The following is a 24,311-nucleotide window of genomic DNA, read 5'->3' as shown; positions in this document are numbered from 1 at the left end:
TCTCTCACACCTCACCCCTCTGTCAGTCCTTACATTGGCTTCCTGTATAGTATAGGAGTTAATTCAAAGTGCTAACCCATACCTATAAAGCACTGAATAATCTAAGCCCCTCTTATATCTTCTCACAGATCCATAGGTATGCCCCTTCTCGGTCTCTCCGCTCTGCCGTGACTGTCTTCTGTCCGCTGCTCGCACCCATACGGCCAACTCACGCTTGCAGGACTTCTCGCGAGTGGCTCCCTTCCTATGGAATAGCCTGCTTACCGCCATCAGACTCTCCCTAGTCTTCAATCGTTTAAGAAGTGCCTTAAAACCCATCTCTTTAGGAAAAGCTTATGGCCTCCCAGACTAACCTCTACCTCACATACCTGTCTCGTGCTCTCTCCTAAAGGGCAGCATTCTACTCTCTCCTCCAGCTCTGTTTCACTCCCACCTTATTTGATTGCTATTTCCTGTCCTAATGTGTCTTATACCCCACCTCCTATAGACTGTAAGCTTGTTTGAGCAGGGCCCTCTTCAACCTACCGTTTCTGTAAGGTTTTTTTTTTGTAATTGTCCTATTTATAGTTAAATCCTCCCTCTCATAATATTGTAAAGCGCTACGGAAGCTGTTGGCGCTATATAAATGGCGATAATAATAATAATAATATAGTGCTATTTAATTACATTTTAGAATATTTTAAGCTATAGTTCCGTCTGTCTGTTAAGTATGAATGTATTGGATGCAATGTAAATCTGCATATACACATCTTTTGTAAATCCAAGATTACCCCTCTCCCCCCTCCCCCCCTTAACCACCCCAAACAAAAAATAAAAAAATGTGTTGTTTCTAAAGGGTCATGTAGCACAATGCAGCCTCCTGACCACTAGAGGGTATTAGTATACAGCTTATTGTGCTCACTTCTTATCTCCTGATAATCTCATGTAATGTACTCAGTGGTAGCCTTAGTGTTGTGTAGAGAAATGCAGCAGTTATGACTGCTGATACTGTCTCTCTATTGTATACTTGACTATTCTCTTATAACGTTACAAAATATCCTACTGGGATTTTATTTTTTTTCTTATGCATTATTAGAACCTGCACCGCTGCTCCACGGAAGATACAATCCAAAGGCATTTCAATTACGGCTCCGATCAAGATTAAAATTCTTATCACAGAGTTAATTTAGCAGAAATTCAAAGACATGAAGATGCATTCACCATGGGCTCGATTTTACTCAAACAGCTGTTGTCTGTGCTGTCATGTCCGCACTGGGACAATTATCCTTGGCGTTTGGTGCTTGGTAAGGATCTTTCATCGTCCCTTATTGTATAACTCTTATTGGATGCGTAGTTTGAAAAAAATATACATTTTTCATGTTATTGAAACGGGTTCTGTGTATTCTGTATGGGATTCTGGTATCTAGGTTACAGGTGCATTTTTAGTTATGTTGCACTGTTTGCTCTTAATTTATATATATATATATATATATATATATATATATATATATATATATATATATATATATATATATATATATACACCCATAGTATAGCACTTCAGAAGATGTAATAATAATATTAACTTAAACAAAATAACTGATAGTGTTGCCCTAGGCAAATATACTACTGAAAATTAAATATTGTCTTAAAATTCAAAATTGTATTTCTTCTTCTAACGTATTTTTCGAATGGTTAGATTTTTTTTAAATTCAATTTTTTTTTCTTCTTCTTAGAACGTATTTGATAGTGGTTGCTTTTTTTTTTTTTAATTGTATTTTTTTAAGTCTAACCATTGGCTATTTGTGTGTGTATACTTTAAAGTTTATATGCTGTAAATGTAACCTTTTTACGGACCAGATGGTGCCTTTTTGGAGTCATTACAGCCTGGTCCCTATAGACCTGATGTCAGCAATGAATGTTCTGCTTATTTAGCTTTGGAAGTTCGCTGCTGCCCTGCGTTTAATGTACTGTTTTGGAATATGATCCTTAAAGATCCTTAAAGAACAGCTTGTTATGGAGACAGAGTCCATCATTGGTCCATAAGAGGTGCTGGTAGATTGGACAAGACAGATTTGTTCTAAAATCTACCATTGTGATTATTTTGCTGAGATATTGCTAAGATATTAAATATGGTCTGGCAAAACATAATGATGGTAGCATGGGGGTCTAACTATTTAGCCACCCTGGGGTACAGTGTCCTGTAGAATACAATAACATAATTTGCATTAAATATATATACAAAGTATCATGGACCTTTGTTTTTCAGTTTTGTTCATTGTGCAATGGATAGGTATATTAGGCTCTCTCTTTAAATCTGCTTATCTTTGCATGAGAGGGGAAAAAAACTATGTATCTTGCTGTGATCCAGATTAGTTTAATGCTTTAATGGCTATAATTTATATTAACTAGGAACATGCATCAGCTTTATGACACTCCGTTTCACAGGTAACCAATCTATTAAAGTGCTAAACTTTCTGCACTGAAGCCAACTAAAACTATCCCAGTGGGGAATGCGTTTAGACGCAGTAAACTAATTGTGAATTATGCTCATACCTAGAATTGGGTTCCAGTGAAACTGTCTGATTTTTGTCTGCTAAGTCTCGCTGCTGTCAGAGAGAATTAAAAGGAGAAATTAGCTAAATCTGCTTTAGTCCTTATATAGCCTAATGCCTTTTACATACTACGTCACAAAACGGATTCACACAGCTTGAATACTTATTTTAGGGAGGTATAAGCTTTTAAAAATAGCCTTAATTAAATAAACATTAGAAAGTGTATTGATATTGCATATGACTATGAAACTCCATCCTGAGACTAACCCAGGCCCATATAAGCACATTTAGAGTTCATTGACTTCTAATTAATAACCTTATACGTTTTTTTTATATATAAATGTATATGTTTGCTGCAAGTCTGAGAAATTGCAACAAATACAAATATTACCCGCAAGTTTGAACAGTCATCTTTTATCTCGATTTTATTATACTTAAAGGGACACTGTAGACAATAACCGTTAAATCTTTTTGAATAGGGTTTAGTGTCTGGAATCACTGGCACTGACCCTACATTTAGTGTAAAATCCTTTTAGAGCAGTTTAACATAAATGCGTGTACCTGGCCATCCAATGCCAGGCCCCTACTCGAAGTATGACTAAGGCAGAGATTACACACTTCCTTCTAGCTATACCAATTCATACCAGCAATGGGCTCTGTGATAGGCTGAAACAGGTCAGCTGACATTCTCAGCCAATCACAGCCACCAACTACAGCTCTGGTGAATGCTTCCTCATCACCCAATCAGCACAGACGTGATGGGCTACTGGGAACTCTAAATTAGCATTAAAACATTAAAAACAGTTTAACGCTAAATAGAAGGATGGTGCCAGAAGACTCCAGACACTATAACCACTTAAATGAGATGAAGCAGTTGCTGTGCTTACTAGAGTCCTTTAAATATATTTCTATATATGGCCTATTCTGTATCAGCACTTGACAGAATTATAGAGAGTTTCAAAGCAGTTGGCTTTTCTAGGAAATAAAAAATGGTTACATCAGTAGTGTTCAGTGTGACAGTGGTTCCCAATCCAACGTATATCAATGGTCCAGAAGTAAAGCGGTTCTGTCTCCAAAAATTTACTTTATCTATTTTGCTTCTATATAGCTCCCTTTATCCGAATCTCTTTTTATTATTTTCCTTCACTCATAAACTACACAAGGAAATGTAGGGACTAAAACGTAACAAAGGGCTGAGCTGAAAGGAACTCTCCGGACATATAATGCACTTTAGCTGTCTAAAGTGCTCTATGTGTTTTGAGTCTGTCATATATGTGTCCGTTTATAAAAGTGCAGTTTTCCATAGAAATAAGCACTTTTATAACACTTTGCTGAAACCTTCCCAGCTGTCAATCAGACAGACAGGGAGGTTTTATTTTGTTTCCGTTCGCTCCACAAAGCTATAGAACATGCTCTAAAATAGTTTGATGACGACTGTTACCCTACTTCAAGAGTGTGCGTGACATAGTTGTGGTGGTGTACGGGTTAAAGATCACTATTTGTCTGCACTAGACTGGAAATAATGATAAAAATCCCCCTTAACAACACCCACACTTAAAGGATCACCATAGAGTCAGGAACACAAACATGTATTCCTGACTCTATAGTGCTAAACCCACCATATCGGTGGCTTGCCCCCCCTTAGCCGCCCTATAAAAGTTTAAAACTTACCTTATCTCCAGCGCCGCGCCCTTTGTGACTATATCAAAATGGCAGATGTTTAGCCAATCGATTGGCTAAAATCATCACGGGCGGAGCCAAGTACTGTTTTGGCCAATCAGAACCCCCTCATAGAGATGCATTGAATCAATGCATCTCTATGAGGGAAATTCAGCGTCTCCATGCAGAGCGTGGGGACGCTGAACAGCAGGGCTACTTACTGTGCAGCCCTGAGCCATGAAGCCCCTCCAGTGGCCATCTAAGGAGTGGCCACTTGGAGGTGTCCCTAGTGCCAATGTAAACACTGTCCTTTCTTTGGAAAGGCAGTGTTTACATGAAAATGCCTGATGGGAGCTATTATACTCACCAGAACAAATACATTAAGCTGTAGTTGTTCTGTTGACTAATAGTGTCCCTTTAAACATAATTTAACTATTATTATTTTAAAGCTGCCACCACAAAGACAATTTATAAATGTCCCTCATATAAATGGTCCCCCAGGTAACTTAATAAAAAAAAAAAAAAAACACCAAATACAACTTAGCACAATATCTATATAATTGCAAAACACTAATTAGTCTCTTCAGGTAACGTGATTCTTTTCCAGACAAAGGCAGAACTTAATCAAATAAATATTTTATTATGAGCAGAAAATAGTCACAGTGCATACAAAAATATAGATGACAATCAAATTAGTTACACGAACAGATAAAAACAAAAGGGATAAAATAAGAGAAGTCCTAATCACTTACTCAGGTTTTCAAAGTAAAACTTCTGCCCAGGGGGTCTCTGGCAAGGAAGATGGTGACTCACTCAAATTTCGATTTTGTCCCCAAGCAAGTCCAATGCACATCTCATTGGATATATACCCTGTGGATTACCAAGCCTGGCCCAAAAGGTTGAGATAAGGCGTTCCTATTGAGACAATAGGTGACCACCCCCTTGTGTTCCAGACCAACATCAATCCCAATAGAAACTTTTTCTTCTATTTCCTCTTTTGTACTTGCCACATAAATAATGATTGCATCTACGAATGTGTTACAATTTTTTTAATTCCATATATATGTCACACTTCTTACTTGTGACCCAATATAGCGGACTTCACAACCCGCTATACAACCCTACGCAACTCATGTTTAGGCTTCATTAGAAGACTGTGTTTGTCCCATTCTAAATATAATAAAAATGAGGCTTTGTTATTATTCTGTGGGTAAGTATGAATGTCTTTTTTGGATATGATACTGGAACTCAAAGGTTTTATTGAAGACTAATGATCAAAATTAACTCCTCAATTAAGAGGTACAGGCCATATGATTGAAGTCTGTTAGTTTACGTTGGAACTAGACATCCAGGCATCTCAAGTGTAGAATTTCACACCTCGCAGAGCCTTTGATTAAGGATATATATTAGACCATGACACTCCGGTAATTTAGTTAAGCGTAGTTAGTGTGGCTGCATACTAATCCTCATCGGCCTTACCACAGCTGTGTCATGAAGTCTTGGTTTACAAGCTTTATACACTGTAGCATCATCTATTAAAGGGACACTATGCACCCAGACCACTTCAATAAGCTGTCCCAGGTCTCTTAATCCAGCAAAGGTAATTATTGCAGATATTAATTAACTGAAATAATTACTGTTATAGGTTAACTCCACCTCTAGTGGCTGTCTACCAGGCTGCCTCTAGAGGGACTTCCGGGTCATTTTGGTCGCCTAACTGACGCTGGACGTCCTCACGCTATGCATGAAGCTATGCATCCAGTGTCCAAGATCACCCGAATTGTATAATGCTTTCCTATGAGGAAAAACCTAATGTGAGTGCAGCTATTGCTGCGTATGAGCATTAGATCTCCCCCGCTGAGGAGACCTAATTTTTATTTTTACTTAAATGTTTTTGTATTTTTTGTAAACAAATAAAAAATATATCTCTGCCCTATAAAATGCATAAATAAAGTAAACCCAGATTTAGTAGATATGGACTAAATATAACATTTAATTTTAACAGACGAGAAAAAGCACAAGTTAAGGATGCAGGGGTAATAATAAAGAACATTCAGGTTGGTTCAGTATTGATGCTGAGTAAATTCCAACACATTACTGCATGGTGTGGATGACCAGTATGATATTCAGTTGGTGAAATTTATCAAAGTGTTTTGTTCTAACACATGGTGCAAAAATGTAAAAGGAGTTGGGTCACTAACAGAATGTACCGACTGGTTCCAAAAGTTCTATGGTGATTGTTTCACTTTTAGTTCTTTGGACCATTTTTTTTTTTAGAACCAAACACTTTGATAATTCTCCCCCGCAGTTCCCAGAACTTAGTAGGGAATAAGTAGTGTAGTGGTTATGATGACAGGAGCACCTTGACTTAGTTCCCAGTTTAGCAATGGCTCGGAGGCACCCTAGTGGTATGGTGACCAGATGGCAGAAGCAGGAAGTTACAGATGTCTCCATCCACTGGCTGAGAGCTGACCTCAGCTAACCTCTCTCAGCCAATGAATGACATTCTGAAATTAGCCAGGATGGATCTCTTGTTCTGGGCTGGATGATGGAACCCCAATAATGCTAACCAGAGGTGGCGTTACACTTCTGGCTGCAGATGGGTTAAGACTCCAGACACCATGACCACCACTTAAAATCACTGAAGTGGTTATGGTGCTTGGAGTAACCCTTTAATTATGTATCCATACAACTGACTAATTTTAGCTTCTGGATTCTGAAACACCTTTGCATATATTTTTCTTTCTACCCTTTACATGTTGCAACCTAGAAATCCTGAGTGTCTGTGTGACGATATTGTCTCATATTTGACCTTTTTCTTTTAATGGCATTTTACATTTCATCGAGCAGCCACTGGGCCATTGTGGTTACACAGCACTTATAAAATGAAGACTTGGCATGGCAAGATTTTTACTGTAGCTGCAGGAGGTCTGAATCTTTCAAAGGCTTCTTCATCAGCGATGCATTGCTCAGTAATCCGAGCACATGCAATATTATACAAGTGCCATTGTGCTGTGCTTGCAATCACATTGACAAGGTTTTACCACTCATGCATACATTTCTATCTAAACAGCTGATATAAAAGTTGTTTACTTTGTAACTTGATAGGGATTGGGAAGCCTTTTATAAAATCACTAAGGATAACTTCCAGCCATGTCTATTAGAAGTCCAGACAGCCTGGTTACTTGGGTCTGTCAATCATATTACAGCAACCATCATCCATAGAGATATTACTGACAATTAAGGTTAATGGCGGAGACATAGATAGGATTTTGTTAAATGACTGATGATTGAAAGCACTTTAAAGCTGACCTTTTAATCATTTTAATAAATATATATATAAAAACATTTTTATAGGCTCAGAAAAAGAAAAGTGGAAATGTGTGACCAACCTGATAAAGCAGGTGGGAACACAGATCTACTAGGAAATACCTCTTAATGTAGAACGTCACATAGATATGAGAAACCTTTATTAGAAAAAATTATATTAATAACACACCCAAATAATGTGTAAAAAAGAAAACCAACACCAACACTTACGCAAATTGGCACTACATAAGTTCCACGAGTTAAATAAAGAAAAAAGAGCACGGGCTTTAGGACTCTCCAATATGGATATAGACTGTCTTAACACACTGGTCTCCCTCTTGGATGAGAGTGAAATCCAATCACTATCTGTCCAAACAAATTTAAAACCCAAGAGCCGTTTCACTCCGAACTTTGCAGCATTCAGAAACATTGATCTTTTTCTGGAAGCTGTTAAAAGTGATATCGACAGCATTGACTCTAAACTTTTCTGCTCTTTTCCCAGTGATAATCTATCTAGAAGGGAACAAACTGCCCTAAAATCACTAAGGGATAATGAAGAAATAATTATCAAACAGGCAGATAAAGGAGGCAATGTTGTAGTTATGGACACAGGAAAATATGAACGTATGGTTCTCAATATACTTGAAGATACAGATACCTATACAGTCTTATCCTCTGACCCAACTGACACTTTTTTCTTGAGCTACAAGGACATTTTGGACGATGGCCGCAGTGGAGGGTTGCTCTCTGACGAGGAATATTTCTTTATTCTGAATCGTCACCCGAGGACAGCAACTTTCTACTGCCTGCCAAAGATCCACAAACGCCTTGTAGACCCACCCGGTCGCCCTATAGTGTCGGGGGTTGACAATCTAACCCAAAACGGTAGTTTGTATATCGACAAAATCCTGAGACCATTTGTCGAGCTTCTCCCTTCATACATCAAAGACACTAAACAGGCACTTTCTCTTTTATCAAGCCTAAAAGTTGACCCCATGGCTAACCTGTGTAGCCTTGATGTGGAGGCCCTGTACTCCTCCATTCCACATCATAGGGGTATTGAACACGCTAAATATTTTTTGGTTAAAAGAGGTTTGGGACTACAGGCACATACATCCTTTACTCTGAAACTGTTACAATTCATCCTCTCCCACAACTATTTTCTCTTCCACAACAAATACTACCATCAGATACAAGGTACGGCAATGGGCACTGCTTGTGCACCTTCGTACGCTAATCTTCACCTAGGGTGGTGGGAAGAGAACATCAGGTCATCTATTCATTTATCATCTTTTCTGTCCAACATTCGTTTTTGGTACAGATATATAGATGATATTATACTCGTGTGGCAGGGGAGTAAGGAGGATTTTGATAGGTTTGTGACACTCCTCAATACCAATGAGGATAGCCTTAGGTTCACAGCAGAGTTTGGTGGCTCCTCCTTGAATTTCTTGGATCTTACAATCTCCATCTCCCAAGATGGCTGTCTCAAAACGTCGTTATTTAGGAAACCTTCTGCAACAAATTCTCTCCTCAAATGGGACAGTTTCCATCCAAGGCCTTTAAAACAGGGTATCCCTACTGGCCAATATCTCAGATTGCGACGAAACTGTACTGATGTGGAGGATTTCAAAGCTAAAGCCAAAATTTTGAGACAACAATTCAAAGAGAAAGGCTACCCGAATAGGTGTCTTAAGAGATCCTACTCTAGAGCATTGACATCAGAAAGGTCTGACCTTCTGGCAGACCCCCCAGCACTACATCATAATGCCAATAAGACCATTAGGATGATTGGCACATTTGATACCGGCTGGGACACAGTAAAACAGTCCCTCCAGAAATTTTGGCCGATACTCCTGAAGGATACTCACCTCAACAAAGTCCTAGGCCCACATGTTACGATCACAGCCCGGCGGGGTAAGAATCTTCGTGACATTTTGGTACCTAGTCACTTCACTATTAAAAAACCCTCCATCACTACCTGGCTTGGACGCAATATACCAACTGGCTCCTTCACCTGTGGTAAATGTGTTGCCTGCAAGTATATTCTCAGAGATTCCAAAACAGTAAGCGATAGTGAAGGTAAACAAACCTTCAAAATTACTCAGTTTTTTAATTGCAATTCCACAGGGGTAGTATACCTACTCACCTGCAGCTGCAAATTAATGTACGTTGGTAAAACATTCCGGCCCTTTAAGGAGCGCATAAAGGAGCATGTCAGATCCCCCAAAAATCGTCTAGACACTCCCATTTCAAGACACCTTAAGGAACAACATGGAGGGTCCTCAAAGGATATTCGCTTTTGTGGCCTGGAGTTTATTAAACGAGAACAAAGACGTGGCGATTTCAACAAAATCCTACGTCAAAGAGAATGCAGATGGATTTACAAATTAAATACTCTGAACCCAAGGGGTCTAAACGAAGGTTTTTCCTTCACGGTACCGTTTTTCATCTACATATTTACCACCTTCATTATCTCTCCTGTCTCTTTAAATAGCCACACTTTAACTGTAATGATCGCTGTTTGTACACATTACATTTAAATATACCTTTATTTTATTTTATTTCTTTATGCTGGCATTCTCAATTAGGGTCTGTAATACTATTCTGTGATGTCTAAAAATTGTGACTGTCTACCACACTTTCATCATTGTTAACCCTCCAGGCTCTCCTCCTGGATGATTCATGCCTGGTCACTGAGTCTAGCTGAAAGCTCAACTTACATTGTAGAAAGGTTTCCACGACTACTTAAGTATCATTTTGAACTAACATTGTGTTTTCTTCCAACTACTATGTTACTTTCGGGCTCTACACTACCAGCATATGTGCAGTCACCTTTTTTGACCCGTGTCGAAATCCGTACTTGCCTTTCACTAGTAACAAGTACGGACGTAATACGATCCCGCCCACCGCCTACGATTGGCTAACCACCCCGAAGACGCACGCGTCAATCTCCGCCAACCTAGCAATCCCATTGGCGGTTTCACGCATAAGGGCGGGCTCTCACTCAGTTATAAGCGGCACCCTGTGAGTATGCCGGTTGCTCTTGACAAAGGCGTTTGGAACACGCCGAAACGCGTGTCGAGCGGAATAGCCGACGCTATGACTTACTAATTTAATCTACCTTCGATTTTTTATTTTTACTTAACTTGGGCTGTGTTTGACGCTATCCTGGCGTCTTACTATTCAATTTGGAGGGATTTTTGTTAGGCTGCCTTGAAGCAGCAGCTAGTAGTGGTTTCTTGAGACAGTTAACTTAGGGTTTATTAGGTTCTGGCTATTTACCCTACTTTACGTATTTCAGGGCTCTAGCTGGTCACTCTCTAATGGTTTTTACCTTTACTCCTTACTCCTACTCTATACCAGAGCGTCTGTTATACTATAGGTTATTAGTTCCTTTTGCCTGCTAAGGCTCCCTTAGGACACTGTACCTCTACCTCAACTCCCTTTTTGCTAACTACTGTCTCTTTTCTATGGTACCACAACCACTGCAAGACATTATCCCGTCCAATTGATTGATTCTTTAGTAGTCTTGCTATTTATACTGTGTTTCTAGGGGCTATACCCAGTGATTTACCTCCAGTTGTAAATAATATTTTACTTCATAATATCACGGGCTCCCTTTACACTACTTTATTTAAGATTACTAATTAGATCCAGCCAAAAATTTTTTACTAGGTGTTGGTTTTCTTTTTTACACATTATTTGGGTGTGTTATTAATATAATTTTTTCTAATAAAGGTTTCTCATATCTATGTGACGTTCTACATTAAGAGGTATTTCCTAGTAGATCTGTGTTCCCACCTGCTTTATGCAGGTTGGTCACACATTTCCACTTTTCTTTTTCTGTACCAATTGCATTTGGGGTTAAGCCCCTTTTACCTCCTGTAACCCTACCAAGGTATTGGCAGTGGATTTCTCCACCACCGACCCCTTCTCTTCTTCTCATTTTTATAGGCAGTTTATTTTAACTGACAATGATAATCAAATTAATTTTTTCATTGTTGTTGTTATTATTATTTTGTTTTTTTTTTAATATGAAAATGAAAGAAAAAACAAACTTTTTTTTTCCAGATGCCTGTGTAAAATATCTATTGTCATTCTTACAGTGATACAAAAAAAGTGGTAAAAGGCATCCAGTATACGTATATGAAAAATTACCACAACCTGGAAATATAAACCAGGTTCCGTAGACCAATATGAGATCTATAATAATAACAAACAAAACACTATCACTGCCCCTGCATTTAAATGGAATATCCCTTTGGAGGTGGTGCCTGATAGGAGAAGGGGCGATACTTACTTAGAGAAGAATTTCCATCTTTGTGCCCCATATTCTGATCTTCAGATATTGGAAGTGAAGCCAATAATAATTTTAGGTACTGGCTCGGGGTTTAAGGACCCACAGATTTAGAGGATTTTACTCAACTCTTTATCTAAACTAAATATCAAACTTCCATGTGACATTCAGAGTACTGCAGTGCTCACCCCACATCTACTATAATTTTACATTTTGTGACTTCGGGATATTGAAGTGACGGTCTCCTCTCCCCCCACACCTTCCCCTTTACCTACATGCATTTCATGAAGACCTGATTTACCTGGGGATTATTGTGAGATGATATACTCGGTTCTTATCTGATCCATAGACTCTGGCTAATCTCGCTGTTTCTCAGATCTGGTGTTGAGCCCTAAACTCTGGACATTTTTTTCATTTTTTTTTTTTTTTTTGCTAATACTGTTCTTATTAAGACACATTTAATAAATATTATATCACTATTGTTATTTTTGGATATTAAATACGTGCAGAGTATCTAATGCTATGTGTTTTGAATTATCTTGTTTTTATTTTGTATATCAATAAAGACACATTTTTAGCGCTACCTTGTTTTATGTGTTTAGACTTTTCTATTTTAGTCACCCTCTTTCTTTTTGCTTACAAAAAACTTTGCAGCTTTGTCTAATTGTTGTTTAGCTTTTCTTTGAAATTTTTTTTATTGTTTGGTTTGTAGACCTTACTACTTCTTCTATCTATGTTATTGCTGACTTGGAGGAGTTTTCCAATTTTGCCTTAAATTTTAGAATCACTTTGAATTCCCAACAGTTCTCTAAGTAACCCTGTATGTGTCCTTTAACACTTTACACAGACTTTCTTGTTTGTTTGTGTTTTTTTTTAATATTATTTGTTAATACAAAATGTGATGCTGCATAATGATTGTTGGTATACAGAAGCTCGAGCAACTTTCACTAGATGGAGCTCACAATCTGGGATTCTGAGTAATGTTGGGACCTTATATTACGTTCATATCGTTTTAACGAGACCTAAAACTCCATACCTAGCAATCACAAGTGAAAAATTTGAAGTATGCAATTTGCAACTTAAATTTATTAGATGTTAGTTGTATTGTATTGTGAAAGGCTCAGCAAAGGGGAACTTGCTGATGTTCTCTGTCTAAATCTAGATATTCTAATGCACAAGTTGTAAACTAGTAATGTGTCTAGATGTGTAGAGGAAGGCATTCTCAATAAGCTGAATGTTTTACTATTTACATTAGCTCGAAATAACCTTACAGTACTGACTCGTGCCCTTTGTGGATTAAGATAAAAGAGAGATCTCAGAATTGGACAGTTTTCATGACCATAAATAAGATGCTAGTATAATGAAAGTGTCTACTGCTTGCTCATCGATCGTAATGACCTTTGATGTTCGTGAAATCCTGCAAACAGCGTATAAAGCATACATATCACTCCTTGAAGAATCAAACCGTCACATCACAAATCTTTTACTTTTTCTTTTTTTTATATTAAACTGAAGGCTTGATGAAAAGCGTGATTTTGCAGCAAAAAACTATAAAGCACACCATGGTTAGGTAGTACAATTACAAATACATACCTCTCAAGTGGCCCTAAATAGGAGGGACAGTCCCTATTGCACAATCCCTCTGTCCGTCTCTTCTATCCTAATGCTGGTATTGTTGCTATAGCTGTGTGTATAACAGAGCTCCACAGCTATAGAATGCAGAGTAATGTCTCCGTAACAGTGTTGAGTAATCCGCCTGTGTTCTAGTTATAAATTACATTTACATTTTTACATTCTAGTTACATAAATTGTTATTAGTAAATTTCCTAAAAAAATTTTTAACAACAGTCCCACCCTTGGACACCCCCCGCCCCCACACTCTTAAAATTAAAGTGTCTCTCTTTATCCATTTGAAATGTTGGGAGGTATGTATAAATGTGCTAATGCACAAGAAAGAATCATATTCACAATTTACTATAGTGGTTATGGTGACATGAGGCGCTGTTCCTCCATTGAAGTTTTCAACTGGTTTGACAAGTGGGTTCCTCAGCACCCTAACCCCACCTCGTCTGACTGTGATGTCATGATGATGAATTTAAATTGTTCATTACCCATACGCATATTTGTTCAGAGTGCCGAATTTGCTAAACATGTCATCGTACATATCATTACTGTGTCATTGTAAAATTGCCTTTTTGTTTGTCATTAACCTTGTGATCTTGGCATATTGATCTCGCGATAGTGTGATTAATGACAATGACAAACGTTAAACTCTGTTTTAAATTGATAATAATGTCTAACTTTGGGGGCATTGCCAGCAGAAAATGCTTAGACATTTTCTGGATTGTGACCAAGAGCACACGTAAACTTACTTGGGGTTAAAATTCAGAAAACATTAGCAAATTAAAACAGATGCTGGATTGTGATCACATACCAAATTCGAGGTCCCTTTGTTTTAAGTTAAAGGGACACTCCAGGCAACCACTACAAATTATTTTTTTTTACTTTTAGACTAATTATACAGGCTCTTGCATGCTAAATTAAAAATTGTTGCAAATAAATAAAACATTGTTTTCATGATTCTTCATATTAATACTGCCTTCTCTAACCTTACCACCTGCTCCATTTAGAATACTTCCTAGTTATTGGTAACTGTAGCTGGACCTTGATATCACAGCTCCATAATCCCAGTCTTCCTATCCGTCCAATTTTTCTCCAATACAATGGTAGTTAATTTACAGCTGTAGTAGTTATGGGGCTTTTAAAATTATATTATTATGTAAAGTTAAAAATAAGTAAGTTAAGTGATACACGTATCTGAAATCCAGCAATGGGCGAAGTCCCCCCCGCCCTCCGCATTGGTTTCCACATCCTGTCTGATGTCCCTGCCTCCCTTGCGCGGTCCAATCAAATGTTTCTCATAGAGCACAGTGGGAGGGGAGGTGTAGTTTTTCCCCTTGCAGCCATGCTGCCTGCTGGGTGTATAGGGAGGTGGGGATAGCAGAGGGGATTTAAATAAAAGATATGGGGAGATATATTCTTCCTCTCGCTAACACGGCCTGCAATGGTGTATATCATTGTGTCTGTTACATCTTTTGCACATAATTGACATTAGGCAGCCAAGAACAGAGCTTTTTTTAAAGTAATATTTCAGTTGAAATATGTGGTAACATACTAAGCTTCAATACCATAAATACCATACTAATACCAAGACCATAAAGGGGCATTCTAAGTACTATAAATATTATAGCTCTGTTTAGACCATAAAGGGTCATTCTAAGTACTATAAATATTATAGCTCTGTGTAGTTATGAAGCAAGAGCAAAGAATCTGTGAGGGCATCCTTGCCCTTGTTTTAGTTGAACCCATTTTTTTGAGCAGTGCAACAAAAACCAGGGCTCTCCTGCACTTGGCTAATGCGAAAATGGATGTCCAACTTTGGGAGGCAATGAGACGGTTAGAGCACTAGTATGTGTGCAACCTCTCCTGTATGGACATATTTACCCCATGTGGACTGTTTTACCCTCCAGAGACTGAGCTGTCTCATTCGGCAGCCAATGCTCCATCTGCAGTACCCATGACTCTCTTGGGGAACATGAGGGACATCGGAGAGGTAACCTAAGGCAGCAAAGAGAGAGGCTGGTATATTCATTCTCCTCCATCTGGTTTCTCGTTATTAGTTTAGACTCCATGAAAAACAGACTGTTTTTATTGTTTCTGTGTTTTACACAGTTTGAGCACTCTGTACTGAGATGTACTTCAAATAATGTTTGATACTTTTCTACACAGATTGCTGTATCTGTGACGTTCTATACTTCATGCAGTGACTACACCTGAAGTGTACATGCCTTGGCATAAAATGTGCTTGTTTGTAGATTTTTTATTTTGCTCCTGTGAAATGATGTCTATATGTTATCAATAAAATTACACAATAAAAGTAAATTAAATGTTATCAATAAAATTACACAATAAAAGTAAATTAAATAAAATATATTGGAGGTTAAATTAATGAATATAAATAGACATATTGCTAAACACTTACTCTAAGACAGTGAGGCTACTCTGCCTCAAATTTCAAGTTCTTTTGAATTCCCTTTGAATCCTCACTTCAGTGAATAATCCTGTTAGTATTTCAGTACATTTATTGAGTTGCAGTAAGAACATGTGGATAAAGAGCAACAACCCATATACATAACGATGAATGTTTTATAAATTTATAACATGATTTTTAAGGCATTGGGAAGTGTCTGTATTGGATTACTACCAGAGATTAGTTGGAGTTCTCCTGGACAACAACTGGCCACATTACATAAGTTTTAAATAATACTGGGGGGAGGGGGAATAATATATCAATAACTTCCATCAAGCTGTGGTTCATCAATATCGTTTTGTTTTGTTTTTTACCAGAGGACTAAAGTTCCTTTTCAAGTTTAACTCATTGGTCAAAATTCAGATATTGGGCATTTTTGGGATATTACTGTTTGGCACATGATGTCAAGAACCATCTTATTATTCTTGGCTTCATGCTGCTCTTATTAAACCCTATAAATGATTCTAAAAATCTATTTTAGAAATCCTAACTTTATACCCTTCAAAATAATAGCTTTGCCTTTTTTTTCCTGCTTTTTAAACACTCCACATTTCAGACGTAGCGCAATAACTTACATTTCCCTTAAAAAGAAAAAGGGATACCGGTAATAAATATTTCAAAAGCCTATTGAGCCATATCTTTATTTTCGGCATAAATTTGAGACACTTTTCATTAGTGATAAGTAGATATTGGCCGACAGTGCTGTTCCATTAGTGCTGTCCAACACAATTTAATGTACAACATTCATTAACAAAGTAGCAGAGCCATAAATCTCTCTTACTGCAAATTCCTGAAATAAGAATTCATAATCGACTCGCATTGTGTGAGGCGTCCATTTCTCTGAATATAAATTAGAATGACTAAGACTATAACATTATCCTCAATAACTCCTTATGGATCAGGGAGATAATTTACTGGCAATTAAAAGCCAAAAAGACCCCCTGTATCATCATTAGAGAAGACCATGAACAGTCCTTTGAGAAAGGAAGCTGTACAGAATTTTCAAATGTTGAGAACCTTTTGGTGGTAATATATACGTCTAATATTACATTCACCATGATTGATATCTATCATCTATGGATTGTCATATAACACTTATCCATATTGCCTAGGCATTCTGTCTGGAAATATATCTCTTTTGAAAAGGGTGGGGAGACTGGGTCAATCATTGTCAGAGTCTCAAGGAACAAGGTCTTGTGATATTCAAAGAGGTGTAAATACTATCTGTTGGTGAGAACCCCTATGATAAAGACTTGTGACACACACAGTAAGGGTAGGGCATTTAGGCAGAACAGGAAATAGAACGTAAGCTTTGCTGGCATTGCTTCCAAAACCTGAGCCACATAGGTCAAGTTTCTGGGCAGATTCTATGGTTAGAACACAAGCATTAATTTTACTGGGTAAGATGAAAAGATGCCTATTGATTGCCATAACTGTATTTGTACTAGACAGATGACAAGCCAGACAACATCAAACTCGTCTAATCATGTGATTCGCGTCTTTGAATTTTTGTGTCAAGGGGACCGTTTCCGTTTTTTGTGTTTTGGACTTTTTATTCTATTATTAAAAGGGCAGGACAGTTTTTAAATAATCAAATTGTTATGAACATTTTATGTTTTACTATAGCTATTAATGAATCGTGCATACGTTAAGATCCTAAACTATAGCAATAGATCGTTCAAAGTTGTTGTAAAAGCCAGGCGATGCAATGAACTATTGTCAAGGGAGATTTGTGCTTTTAATCTGATTTATAAGCTTCTTTAAACATTTTTAGTGTATATATCAATGTCTGTCTACTTCCCCTAAATAATAAATATCTCAAAGCTTGTGGAAGTATAGTAAAAATTTATTTTCGCTGTGCACAATAGTCATGCACCATACTTAATGCTAAATACATACACGATGCAGAACTTATTAGAGATTAAGTGTGATATCCTCAATTGGCTGCTATTGTGACGTGCTAATCAATTGACTGTCTTTACTTGGAAATGTCATATCCCAGCACTATAGCTCTCACATGTATGTGAAACATAAAGTAATGGCCAATCACATATTCCACAGTAAACATTCTCAGAATTCAAGCAATATACCACCAAACTGCTAAAACTGATTGGGTAAATAGTTTAGCTGAAGGTGGACATTAGATTTGGTTATTGTGACTTGCTGGGCCAACCTTTATATTCACTAAAATGTTATTGAGTAAAGGAAGGTAGCATCACAGATATTTTTTAACACTGGTCATCCAACATCATAAAAAACGAAAACTGCGACCGAGATCGTGAAATATGTGAACAAAATGTACAACAGAATCGATTTTGTTTCAGTAGTAAGCAAAAAGTGTGATGATTTCCCACTCCATACTGAATTATGTGCAACTGGGTTTTGTGAAGTCTACCATTCTTGACAGCTGATGGCTTGTATGGTTAAACTTGCTGTGTACCCAATAAGAAGATAAGATGGTGGGGAAAATTATAAACACAAAGGGAAAGAACAATGGGGAAAAAGGATAGTGGAGTTAGGGAGGAAGGAGAGTAAAGAAAAGTAAGCAAAGAAATGAGATAGGAAAGGGAAAAAAAGGAGAAAAATAAGTGAATAAAAATAGTTTTGCCTCTAGCGCCTCACCACTCAAGGAGGGCTGGCCCGAAGTACCTGAACATGGGCCCAGAGAAGTCCCCATTGGCTGTCCGTTCGTAGGTCCACATTCTATGCACCAAGCACACTTGTAAATCCTGTTCCATTGTTCAGTGACTGTGACTTCTTGCTAGAGTGTCCAAGAAGGTTGCTTGTAGCTCTGAAGTATCTGGCAAAGAAATATAGTCTAGCCAATAAAACCATCCAGTGTTCCACCTCTCCCTCATTGATGGAAAGTCCACCACCAGATATGTCTCTGTGTTTGTTTGGGATTGTGTATGTTTAGCTTTGAATGTTTATCTGAGAACATGGATCTGTCTGTCTGGCAGATCGTATTCGTATGTGCATATGAATAGGTATGTGTGCTTTTGTATCTTTGTGCATGTAATAAGAGTGTGTAACAGGGGTAGCTGCAAAGTGGTTAAGTAAGAGGGCTCTGATGGCAGCCCAGGATTGAATGAAAGTGTAACTCATGCTCATGATTAACCATGCTTGCACTGCACTTGACTTTTAGGGAGTGTAAATAGTTACTCGAAGCATCATGACCACTTCTATGAATTGAAGTGGTCTTGGTGCTTGGAGTCTGTACCGTTTTCATTTAAAAAATCTACAAAGTGCACTTACAGAATTTCACCCCTTTGATGAGGGATGAATGGAGAATTGGACCTCGGAGCTGTAGCAGAGGTAATTTTTTAGGTTTTATATTTTATTTTTAAGTTGGGGGGCGGGAGAGGAAGGGAGAGGGCAGGATCAGAGGGACTTCAACCAAAATCAGTGTTTTTTTAAAACACAGATTTTTGATTGGAGTAATAATTTAAGCCTATACACACATGTGCGCTCGACTCTGCTTGGGATCCAAACTTAATTCGTTATGACACTCTTTTTATGATCTTAATCATTCTATCTTACATTCTCTGACATTGTTATAACGCTCTCTCAGACACATGTACAGAAACCCTAAGACACTTTTGCACTTTAAAAGACAGTCAGACACACTTGTAGAAGCACAAAGATAAAGCACCACGCTTACAGCAGCAGTAGCTTAGTATCCAACAGCTTAAAATACATAGTAAAAACAAAGACTTTATGCTCTTTGTTTTTACTATGTATTTTAAGCTGTTGGATACTAAGCTACTGCTGCTGTAAGCGCGGTGCTTTATCTTTGTGTTTTGTATATGAATTTTGTATCACTCAGCTATGTTACATTGCTGCCAGCCTCTCCACGTTGTCTTATTAAGACTTTATAAGTATGTAGGGGCAGCACCCCTTCCTGTCTCATCAGAGAAATTTGCCTTTTAGCTGATACCAGCAAGGTGATTTGTATGTGTTATAGCCCTAATCAGGGTAAAGTATGTAGGGGTTTATAAAACACCCCTTCATGTCTGATATCAGCAGAGTTTATTGAATGTGTAGAAGCCCTATAAAGGGTTAAATGTTAATGGGTTTATAAAACACCCCTTTCTGTTTCACTTTGTCTGATACCAGCAAAGTTTATTGTATGTGTAGAAGCCCTATAAAGGGTTAAATGTTAAAGGGTTTATAAAATACCCCTTCCTGTCTCATTGGAGATTCTTGGCTGATATCAGCATATCTAATGGCTAGTGTAGGACTCACCTATTGAGGCTTGCCTTGACGTGGCTGGTGAGCTTATATATTCAAATGGCCATTGGAATACAACTAAAGAGCCTCCATTTTGTTTAAACGCACATGGGGATTTAGGCTAGAGCGCAGGTAACGGTCTCTTTGTTTTTACACTTGTAGAAGCGCTCACAAGCACTCTAATACAAAGTATTACAAACACTCATATGCATTCTTTAGCACTCCCACAGGACACAATGGCACTGGTAAGAATGGGACGTATTGTATACAAGATTGCCTCGTTGTTCAGATTACCACTATTTGTGGCACTGGAGCTAGGTGACAAGCAGCAATTTTTCAAAAATAAATAAAACTTCAAGACTCACACATCTAGTGGGCAGCAGCACAACGAAATGTTCAGCTAAGACTTGGCTCAGCACTGTGCAACAACACTGACAGTGCACATGGTTAAATGACCACTTTAGTGCCAGGAAAATATACTCGTTTTCCTGGTACTATAGTGCCCTGAGGGTGCCCCCACCCTCAGGGTCCCCCTCCCGCCCGGCTCTGGAAAGGGGAAAAGGGGTAAAACTTACCTTTTTCCAGCGCTGGGCGGGGAGCTCTCTGCCTCAGATCCTCCTCCGTTCCGCCCCGTCGGCTGAATGCGCACGCGCGGCAAGAGCTGCGTGCGCATTCAGCCGGTCGCATAGGAAAGCATTATCAATGCCTTCCTATGGACGCTTGTGTGCTCTCACTGTGATTTTCACAGTGAGAATCACGCAAGCGCCTCTAGCGGCTGTCAATGAGACAGCCACTAGAGGATTTGGGGGAAGGCTTAACCCATTTATAAACATAGCAGTTTAACCCTAGCTGGACCTGGCACCCAGACCACTTCATTAAGCTGAAGTGGTCTGGGTGCCTAGAGTGGCCCTTTAACCATGGTTGTAGAGACCAGGAGGGATGGTGGGACAGATTAATCCCAGATACATATGAAGGGAAGAACAAGAGAGGCAGCACCTTGTTAGTTTTCCCAGTCACCAGGCATATTCACTAATGTATGAAAAGCTACCAACACATCTTGAAGGGACGCTATAGGCACACAGACAACTTTAGCTTAATGAAGCAGTTTTGTGTATATTCTGTGCAACCTACAGTTTCACTGCTTAATTCTCTGCCATTTAGGAGTTAAATCACTTAGTTTATGCAGCCCTAGTCACACATCCCTGCATGTGAGTTGCACAACCTTCCTAAACGCTTCCTGTTACAAGTCATCTAATGTTTACACTTCCTTTATTGCAAATTTAGTTTAATTTAGAATTTCTTATCGCCTGCTCTGTTAATAGCCTTATAGACCCCGCAGGAGCCTCTTGTGTGTGACCAATGTCAATTTATAGAGCAGGAGGAAAAAACATTCTAAACCAAGTTTACATCTCATTGAAAATTAAACAATTTTTTTTTCATGCAGGCTGTGTGATTCACTGGCAGGGGAGGTGTGGCTAAAGCTGCATAATCAGGAACAAAAGTGATTTCATTCCTAAATGGCAGATAATTGAGCAGTAAGACTGCAGGGGCATGATCTATACACGAAAACTGCTTCATTAAGCTAAATCTGTTTTGATACCTATAGTGTACCTTTATGATTTGGCACAGTAGCTATATGGACATCACATGAGCAGATGATTGAAATGAAAGTAAAAACGTAAAGTAAAAAAGCTGCTCAGCCAATGAGATATCATGGATCTGCCCCATTGCTAATTACTGTCACATTATTAACCTGGGTACCTCCTTTCCCCTGAGCACTGTAAAGTTGACTCTGAAATACTATACAGATAAAAGGACAATGATTGTCATGTCAAAGTCATCTCAACAACAGCTCACACTGATCTCTTTTGTTGTGTTGTGCCAGTCATACATACAGTACATGGTAAACGTACGCTGAGTGGAAGAGTGCATGAAGTAGAACCGTATGTTATATCCCCATCCTTCTACGCAGCCCTCTCTGCCATCATGTCTTCAGCGTTTAGGCAGCTTGGGCTGGAGAGAGAAGACAGGCAAGCATTGAGCTGCCATGGCACAAGTACCGGGATACAAACAGAGTGGAAATAATTAAAGGAATAATGTATAGGACCCTGTCCGAAGCCCAATCAGCGTGAAGTACATGTTTATTTACATAGAATCATGTAGCTCAGCTGCTGCAGAACATTTTTTTTTTACAGATTTCCGTTTTCACTTTGCACTGATTACAAAACTGAATTTATGGTTATTGTAATGTGCCCTCCTCACCCCCCCCCTCATTTAATGCTGTAGAACACCTGGTAGCCTTGATTTTTCCCGCTGGTAGCTGTAGGTCGTTCATAATGTGCTATAAATTTGACATATCTGATGGAGAGCAGAATGAAGCCATTATGAAAGATGCTAGTGATTTAAATCCTTCTTAAGTATTCTGTGAGCAAAAAGCTGCCCTGCTTATTTATTGTACCCAGTGTACAACAATTCAGTGGCTGAATGATCCCATTTGTCAAGAGTAAGCGTACAGCATATTATACAGCATTCTTTGTCGCTATACTAGCCCCTTTGCCCTTCAATAAAATGACAGGCGAATGGGTGTTTTAATTTATTAACCCATATAACTCCTTATCTCACACAGCCACATTGCAAATATAGAACTCACATCCTACGTATACATTCCCTATGCCTGCGCCTCCTTTTATTTGGTTGGCTTTGTTCATTTAACTTCTCGAAGCAAAGATCCAGGTATGTCTGTTGACCAAAGCCAAGAGTTCCAAGAAATATCTACATTGGCTTCCATAGTCTACATGATGGGTTATCCCCTGGCACCTTTGTCATTAGGGGAATGGAATTTAATAATTGTAGGGAGCCTGAGATCTGATAACATGCAATCCTTGTGTCCAGGACTTAATCTCCACAGTCTACCGCCTCAGTTCCATTTCTTGAGAGTGTTGCCATTTTGTTACATTCTGCAGGATCCTTGCTGGGCATAGAATGTGTTATGGCTGGTGGCAGACATGGGACAATACACATTTATGTTTCTGGTCCCTCTCTAACAACAGGATCATGATTTTCACTCAAATCAGCTCAAGGTTCCAAATTAGGAGGCAATGTTTTTTCCTATCCTGGACCACAAACATTCCAAATGCTATAGCGTTCCATTAATGTAGTTGTGTCAGTCCGATAATATGCTTATACATGTACCAAGATCTTTTCCTAATACCTCTTCTATTCCGCTTTTTCTCAGATGCACTATAAAGATTGATACATGCAGGCTCGTATATGGTTCAGGATGGGGTGACTGTTTATAACTCTCGTTTAAAATAACATTAAAACTGCTTCCATCCAAAATCGGTGAGATCAGAGTTTAAATTACCCATAGCCGGATTAAAGTTTAGGTATACATCAAGAGGTCTTCCATGAGCTAACGAAATTCTTACTTGGTAATCCTGCTTGAATTGGATTTTTCCTATCAATAACACAATTATGACCAGGTTTTCCTGTAATAACTATTAGCCTCTATTAAATTTTTTTTGAATAATCTTTTCAAATAATTTTATATTTTTGGATTAACTTTTAAAATATAAATGTATTTTTAAAATGTTGAGACATATTATATATATATATATAGTTATATTGGTATATACAAAAAGATGTGGCTGCACTCACGGATATTCCTTTAAAACTTAAGTTTTATTTGGTTCCATAAAACAGATCGACGTTTCAGTCCAACATGTGGACTTTCATCAGGATCATATGATCCTGATGAAAGTCCACATGTTCATATGATCCTGATGAAAGTCCACATGTTCATATGATCCTGATGAAAGTCCACATGTTCATATGATCCTGATGAAAGTCCACATGTTCATATGATCCTGATGAAAGTCCACATGTTCATATGATCCTGATGAAAGTCCACATGTTCATATGATCCTGATGAAAGTCCACATGTTGGACTGAAACGTCGATCTGTTTTATAGAACCGAATAAAAGTTGTTTTAAAGGAATATCCGTGAGTGCAGCCACATCTTTTTGTATATATGATAAACAGCCCTGGTATTGCACCCGTTTTTTTTTTGGACATTACAAGCAGCCTGAGTGCAAGGTATTGTATATATTTTTTAGTTATATTGGTATATATTTTTTGTATTTTATTTTGGTATTTTTAATATTTTGAAATTATTGTTTTTTTTTAACA

At 38.2% G+C, this 24,311-nt stretch overlaps 1 protein-coding gene across 1 annotated transcript in view; it reads left to right on the top strand.

Annotated features, from left to right (window-relative positions):
• The first annotated feature begins 879 nt into the window (after positions 1 to 879).
• The window catches only part of LAPTM4B (lysosomal protein transmembrane 4 beta), a 67,849-nt gene continuing 44,417 nt past the window's right edge, over positions 880 to 24,311 (top strand). Inside the window, exon 1 of the mRNA XM_063451218.1 lies at positions 880 to 1,283. Within this exon, the coding sequence (XP_063307288.1) occupies positions 1,185 to 1,283 (99 nt within the window). The 5' untranslated portion in view covers positions 880 to 1,184. The remainder of the gene's footprint in view (positions 1,284 to 24,311) is intronic.

This window comes from Pelobates fuscus, chromosome 4, assembly GCF_036172605.1.
Source record: "Pelobates fuscus isolate aPelFus1 chromosome 4, aPelFus1.pri, whole genome shotgun sequence".
In the NCBI taxonomy this organism is placed as follows: Eukaryota; Metazoa; Chordata; class Amphibia; order Anura; family Pelobatidae; genus Pelobates; species Pelobates fuscus.
Note: the sequence above shows the minus strand (reverse complement) of the source record. Positions and strands in the feature narration are given on the sequence as shown.